The sequence below is a fragment of the Natrix helvetica genome, assembly GCF_964273705.1.
Source record: "Natrix helvetica genome assembly, chromosome: W".
Taxonomy (NCBI): Eukaryota; Metazoa; Chordata; class Lepidosauria; order Squamata; family Natricidae; genus Natrix; species Natrix helvetica.
The window spans coordinates 54,775,512-54,782,945 of record NC_138555.1 but is presented as its reverse complement, the minus strand read 5'-3'; the positions used below and the strand labels follow the sequence as shown (position 1 = coordinate 54,782,945).

The 7,434-nt window shown below is 43.1% G+C and overlaps 1 protein-coding gene across 1 annotated transcript in view; it reads left to right on the top strand.

The window, feature by feature from the left end:
- The first annotated feature begins 2,949 nt into the window (after positions 1-2,949).
- LOC309400852 (DDB1- and CUL4-associated factor 7-like) overlaps positions 2,950-7,434 on the top strand; it is an 82,265-nt gene continuing 77,780 nt past the window's right edge. The window contains exon 1 of the mRNA XM_081969561.1: positions 2,950-3,242. Within this exon, the coding sequence (XP_081825687.1) occupies positions 3,105-3,242 (138 nt within the window). The 5' untranslated portion in view covers positions 2,950-3,104. The remainder of the gene's footprint in view (positions 3,243-7,434) is intronic.

Sequence of the window (7,434 nt, the reverse complement as noted above, 5' to 3'; positions counted from 1 at the left end):
TTGCATCTGGGTGGGGCCCTTGATTCATCGGATGGTGGCCAGAAAATCAGCAAATTTGTTGACAAAATCTAAATCAAAACTGCCTTCTGGAGGCCAGGTTTTTACTTTAGGACTAATAGAGTAGGTTGGTCCGAAAAATGTGCAGAGGGTTTTTACTCAGGTTGAAGGCAAACCTTTAGTAGGAATTTCCTTCATTTCATACATGCACACACAAGGCAACACTCTCCTCCTCCCTCCAAAAGGGAAAAAAATCCATACTCACCTGAAGAGTACAATCTTCTAGGGCTGAAAGACATGAGAACAAGGTTCCCTCCCCCACAGAAAAGGCATTGTTGGAGGATTAGAGGTAAGGGAGGGGCGTGGGGGGGGTAGATAGCTTGCAGGCAGAGTTTGAAAAAATAAAACCATTAGTTACTAAGCAGATAAACAGATAAACATTATGGGGATATCACAGATGAGAAATGGAGTCTGGATTCACATGCTTCAGGAAAGAAATGGACAGGTAAAATCATTTAAACACACAATAAATGCAAGGATGAAACTTTTCTTGCAAACATTTCCTGGGTTGTTACTTTAAGGTATAGGCAAGGAAGGAAGGAAAAAAAAATATCTTTACTCTGTTTCTGCTGGCCAAAACAGACACAAAGTAAAGACCCTTCCCAGTTTCAGTTAGTTTTCTAGGCCCAACAAACTGAGCGAAGGCAATTTCTGCCAGTTTACTCCTTTCTTTCTTTGAACACTTTAAAATTCTTGTCTTTTGGATTGGAGACATCTTAGTTACAATTACCTTGAGGGTGCACAAAGACTTAGACATACACACACAGAGACAAAGAGGGAAAAACAAAATCATTCCCACCATGAATTTCAGTTAAATTGGGGAAGGCACAAATCTTAAGAAACAAAAACCACGTGGTTATATAGAAGACAGAGAAAGAGACAGACAAGAGAAAAAAAGAAATCCCACCATTTCCTTTTAAGTACCTTTTCAGCCAAATTAGTTTTTCCTGTATCATCTTTCAGCAAAGCCCATTTTCTACAATCTGCTCTTTTTTTCTTCATTCCGGCCAGGACGGGCATTTGCTTTTCGTCTCAGGCCCCCAACAACTCCCCTAGGGGGGTTTCCATGGCTACCCTCGAGCTACCGCTTCCCATGATCCCGTTTAGATGTGGGTTCACTTCGTCCTAGCCGGGTTTGCCACTTCGTATTTCCCCACTTTACTTTCATGTCCTTAGAGGACCTTTCGCGCCCTTTTGAAGGGACTTTCTCTGTTTGCCCTTCGGAGGGTCTTATTGGTGCCCTTCGGAGGGACTTTTCTGGGGGTGCCCTTCGGAGGGACTTTTGACGCGTTCCTCACCGCGGGAACCTTCTCTCGATTCGCGCCCTTTCACGCAGGGACTTTTCTTACAGTTTCAAGTCTTGGGGAAAGAGACCCAGAGGACCAGCCGCACAGTGACCCAGGAGGGGTGCTGTCGGAGCGGGTATGCGTACCTCCCTTTTTCTCACTAACTTTCTTATGGGCTTTAGCTTTTTTCTCTCACAGGACAAAAACAGCAGCAACAACAACAACAAAAATTCACTTTTCCATCCATTTTCACACACACTAGTCACACACAGGCAGGCATACACACATTTCCCATGCTTTAAAATTAAATTTTAGAGAATTAAAATTTAGAGGTACTCACCTTCTTTCCAGGCAGCCTTTGAGCTCAAACTCAAAACCCCTTTAAAGCCTAGATCCAAATGGCTAAGGCCAAGATAAAGTCCACCCACAGACTCAATGGGGTCTGTGCCGGCATGGGAGGCTTACCTGGGCCATATCCATTTGTTAGGCTAGCTTGGAGTCCCATCTGGGGTGCCAATTGTTGGAAGAAATGTCCTTCTGGGTTCGGCTCCAAGTGGGGAAAAAGACACTGGAGACATGGAGGCTGCTTGGAAAGATGGTTTTAATGGTGGACAGGACCACATGGCTTGAGCCCTGAACAGAAAAGTGATCACATGCTTCAATGTTGGTGGAGAAGAGAAGGGAAGGGAAGGGAAGAGAAGGGGAAGAGAAGGGCTTGCAGGGATTTTTATAATCTCTTCTGCCCCACCTATCTGTTTCCTGTTCCTGTGTAAGAAATGTATTCTGATTGGTTGCCAGACTCACATGGGCCCATGCAGGGGCAACCCTCTAGGCTGTTTTGAATTCAGGTTTGATTGAGTTCAGATGCCATGTGGTCAGTTGAGTAAAGGCTTATTATCATGCCTTCATTGTCACTGCCAGAACTCTACACCCATCACAGCTGAAGAGGAGAACTCTTTATTATATAAAGTGGACTGGCTTGGCCTTCTTAATGGCCCATTGACAAAGTGGGGATGGGCAGGAAGCTGCAGGAATTTAGTGTTTAAAATGTGTTTCTCCCTTTTTCACATCCAGGAAAATATAATATTCTGCCTTATCAATATTTCCTAGGATATTTCATTTTTCTGGGAGAGGGCTAGGTGATAACTTCCTACAGGATGACAGCATTAAGCACAAGAAGTTACACTTGAATTAAAAACACCACTTACGTAACTATTATTATTAGTTTTTTTTCTTTGTAAAGAATACGTTGCTACCCAGATACCGTGGCTGTCACCCCATGCACCCCTTTCTGGCTGAGTGAAACTTTCTAGATAGCCTCGAGCACTCGGAACAAACTAAAATATAGCTCAGTGGAACCAGGAATTCATATTCCAAACTTTTCAAATGTGGCTCTACACATTTCTATCTCTATCTCTGTCTTTTTTTTTTAAGAGAGCGACTAACTCATACTTCATACGCTCAAATGTAATGAGAGAGGCGGTCTTTATCTAAGAAAGACAACTTTCCCTGCTAATACATATTTTCATGAGGGCCAATATGTAAATCTCTTTCGGAGGTTCAGCGAGATGGACGTACAGGAAAACCAATGGGAGATCCAGGAGTTGCGGAAAGGCGTGGTCGAGGGCCAATTAGAAACCAGAGTTTGAACAGGGAGAATGGAGTAGTGGGGTTAGCCATCGCCGTTGTGTGAGGTGAAGAAATTGAGTGATATCGGGAGGAGGTCGTGAGAGGCTGACGGAGTAAGCTTTCCCGTCCGCCATGTCGTTGCACGGGAAGCGCAAGGAGATCTACAAGTACGAGGCGCCATGGATCGTCTACGCCATGAATTGGAGTGTCAGGCCCGACAAGCGTTTTCGACTTGCCCTGGGCAGCTTTGTAGAAGAGTACAATAATAAGGTGAGCCACCTGGCAGGTCAGAGATGAAGTCACTTGTAAGGCCTGAAAGGTGTCAAGCTTTACACTGCAGCTTTGGGCTCTGTTCAGTGCAGCCCAATCGGTCGTCTCCGCCGCCGACGGCCCAGTTAAGAGCAGCGAGCTTCGAAAAGGGAGGGTGGGGATCGGAGCGCTCGAGAGGCCGAGCTGCCTGGAGAAGTTTGGTCAGGTTTGACCCTCGGAGTGTCTGCTTCCAGAGGTTGGTCAGACTGCGGTGTGATAGGCAGGGACCATTGGGATATTTTTTTTTCGTGATGGAAAGAGGAGGGAAAATTGCACATGCTTCTCTAGGAAGTAGAAAAGGGAATAAAGTCGCTTTCAACCTTAATAGCCTGAGCAGTTGTGTTATTGCGTTAACATATTTTATAGCAGCCCTAAACTGCATTGATATCTTCATTAAGCCATCTGCTCTGACTTCCAAGATACCTTTTCTTAATAGTGACTGCAGGCTCTGTATGTATACATGAATTTTTGGAATTCATTTGGAATTTTTGTGTCAACATACACCATATATTTATTTACAGTGAACTAAAGTTATCATTCTGAAGCCCATTCATCAAGATTGGAAGGTTGCTGTGGAGCTCATAACAATTAGTTTTTTGATTTAAAAGTGCTGCAGCTGCCAAAAAAAGCCAACACAGTCCTGGGCTGCATTAACAGAGGTCAAAATCAGGTGTAGTGGTTTTTTTTATTTTTTTTATTTTTTTATTCTCTTACCATTTTAAGTATACATTCACATAATTGTTATTCTTCTTTACATTTGTCATTCTTACACATTTGTTATTCCATTTAATAGGTTATAATGTTGCAGAAAATGACAGGCATTAGACTTCTCAGGATACAGGAAAAGTTTATTTGGCAGCCAGGTTCAGAAATGTTAGCCCATGGCTCACGTTGTGAATTTCTGAACTATCTTTATTATTGATGCACGCATTCTTATACATTCTCAAAGACAGTGTAACACGGAAACACTTAACTCATTTCTTATTGGTTACTTTGAGGAAAAAGGCTTATAAGGAGATGGGGGTCTTACTTCTCCTTTTGTTACAGGTATGGACTACGTGCCATTAACAAACTTTAATTGAACCTTGTGGTTTTGGACTTTGACATAGGGACATTTGCTGGAACATGTTGTGGTTGAAGGCTGATGACATTTCCCTGTCCCTTTAAGCAAGCTTCTAACTGTCCCTTTTATGCCACATCTTCATTCTTATATTTTAATCCATATTTTATTCTACTTTATTTCCCCCCTTCTAGACTCTATTAAGGCCCACAATTGAGTATAGCCTGTTAGGTTAACAATATAAGCATGCAGGATACAGAATAACAGAAAAAGCAAGGATACAAGCAATACACATCTTAGGCCTTATCTTTCAAAATCACTTTCTCTACTTCTAAGAGTGCAATTTGAATATCATCATCTTTAAGGGTATGTGGGATTAGGCTTTTTATGTAACATTGACTCCTTTTCACCCTGTGTTCCCTTTACAGACCTCATAACGAGTTGTTTAAGCAAGGGTATTATGCAAGGGAGGAAGGCTAAACTTGCGATTCCACATAATAAAAGAACTAGCATTTCCTTGATCCAACCTGCTCCCGGTAGCCAAGAGAACCACACATCTGTTCCTTGTACTTTTTGACCAATAGAGGAAGCTCAAACTCGTAGTTCTTGGACCACCCCCCAGACTTTCCCTGATCTATTCATATGGAAACAGCAAGCTTTTCTCACATAAGAAGACAACTCCATTTTTCCATACACACACTCCTATGTTCATAGAAAAGGCATGGGCTCAGAGGTTCTTTTCATTAGTCCAGACCTGTAAGGTTCCTGCCAAGTACATACCAGTTAGGGGCTGTAATGGAACCTCTTGGTTAGGGTCCATTTGCCTATCCCTGAGAACTGGTCCTTCAAAGAGATAGTGGGAACTGGTGTTTCCAGAGGGAAAATGAACACAAAATCCCATGGTGGATTGTATTGAAAGCCAAACGGGAAGTCGGGGTGGCTGGAATGGCCTTGGGCACCTTCCAGTAGTCAGATTCCCCTCCCAATGGTTAAAAACGAGTAGGGGTTGGGAGCGAGAAAGTGACCCTCTGTTGGAAGAGCTTGTGAGCAGAGGGAGACATGCTGTGAGTTAATTTCACATCTACAAGGGTTTTCCTGGGGGCATGGTACATTTCAGATGGGCATTGTTCTTCTGATAGTGACCCCACAGGAATGCCAGGTTCCTGATATCGTTTGATGCACAAGGACTATCTTAGCTTTGTTGTTGTTGTTGTTTTCAAAGATCTTGCTCAACTGAAACAGCATGATAAGGTAAAGATCCAGCAGACAGACACAACCAGTATTGTTGACCCAGGGCAGGATCAGACTGATTGATTAAGCTTTGACCTAACTCCAGCACTCTTTATAGTCTCCTTTTCTCAATTGTTGCAGGGGGTCTGTTTTCCCTATGCTTTGCCCCTTTTCTTACAGGGTTTGTCAGATAATTGACTTTAGGTGTTGGAATTGGCTTACGGTTCTGTCCCCAAGCATATAACTTGATTCCACCCTGTTCTTCGGGATTTTTAGCATCCACGGATCTTTCTTCAAGAGCAAGGGGGGTTGCTTGGGTATTTTCGCAACATTGGGAACTACGATTCAAGACGTTATCACTTAGCAAGTCCTTTGCCAATAACAGCCAGAGCCACAAAAAGCTCATAATCATCTCTCACGCAAAACCTCTCCTAACACAATTCTTTTATCCTACTGAATTACCGCATCAGGGAGGGGTTATATATAGTTTAAGGAATGGCAATATCAGCTTTGGGCAATCCACAAAACCAAATCTTATTTGCTAATCATATCACCCACAATCCGAAAACTCCTATTACACTGCAAAGAACCCATTCCCACGGTTCCTCAAACATAAGTGTCATCAGATGATTCGTTTTCCTCTTGATTACACTTAATGATCTTAGCCTCAGCACCTGTCTTCCTCTGGAGGGGAGAATTCCTGAGGGATGAATATGCAATACAACAAATAAGTACATTCACTAAAGCGAGAGATAGTACAGTTATGACTATGAATACTTGGCTTGCTATTTCCTGACAGGTGCTCAACCTTTCTAATACATCTTATATCTAATAAATGGAACGTTGTCTTCCTCCTCCAAATCTTCAGCCATACGTCGAGAAGTCAGCTTCCAAGTGTGACTTCAGTAGGGCTTCTTCTGCCCCGTAATTCTGCCCATTGCCGGTAGGGCAGTTTTTAGGGGGCATTTCTTTAAGCATATCACTAGAGGACGGGCTTCTTCCTGGTCTGCCTCCCAATACTCATCAGCAGCTGGCTTAACTCGAGTCCAGTGAATCCAAAACTTGGATTCCAACACTTTTACTGCAAGTGGAGAACACATGACCACAGTATATGGGCCCTTCCATCTAGGTTTCAAATTCTTCCCTTTCCAGTGTTTTACCACACTCTGTCCCCTATCTGAATATTATGACTGGAAGTTGTTAAAAATGATGGGGGTAAGGGAGACACAATACTGTTGGATTTCTTGTATTTATTTATTCAATTATCCCACCATTTGATTCACCCATGAGGACCCCAGCTGTCCTAGGTCCCTTATATGATTTTTCAAATTATGGCTTATAAACCGGTGGCCGTCCAAACATCATTTCAAAAGGAGATAAATTAAGTTCTTTACATGGAGTACATCTCACACTTCCTGTCCTTTTTAAAACTCACAGACTGTCACATGCACATACTTCCAGCCCCTCTGCCTCTTCCCTCTTCCTGGATTCACTCAGACATTTTTAAAACTCACAGCCTGTCACACACATAAACTTCCAGCCTCTCTGCCTCTTCCCTCTTCCTGGATTCACTCAGACATTTTTAAAACTCACAGACGCTCACACGCACATACTTCCAGCCGCTCTGCCTCTTCCCTCTTCCTGGATTCATTCAGACATTTTTCAAACTCACATCCTGTCACACGCACACACTTCCAGCCCCTCTGCCTCTTCACTCTTCCTGGATTCACTCAGACCTTTTTAAAACTCACAGACTGTTACACGCACATACTTCCAGCCTCTCTGCCTCTTCCCTCTTCCTGGATTCACTCAGTCATTTTTAAAACTCACAATATCAAACGGACACACTTTCAGCCCCTCTGC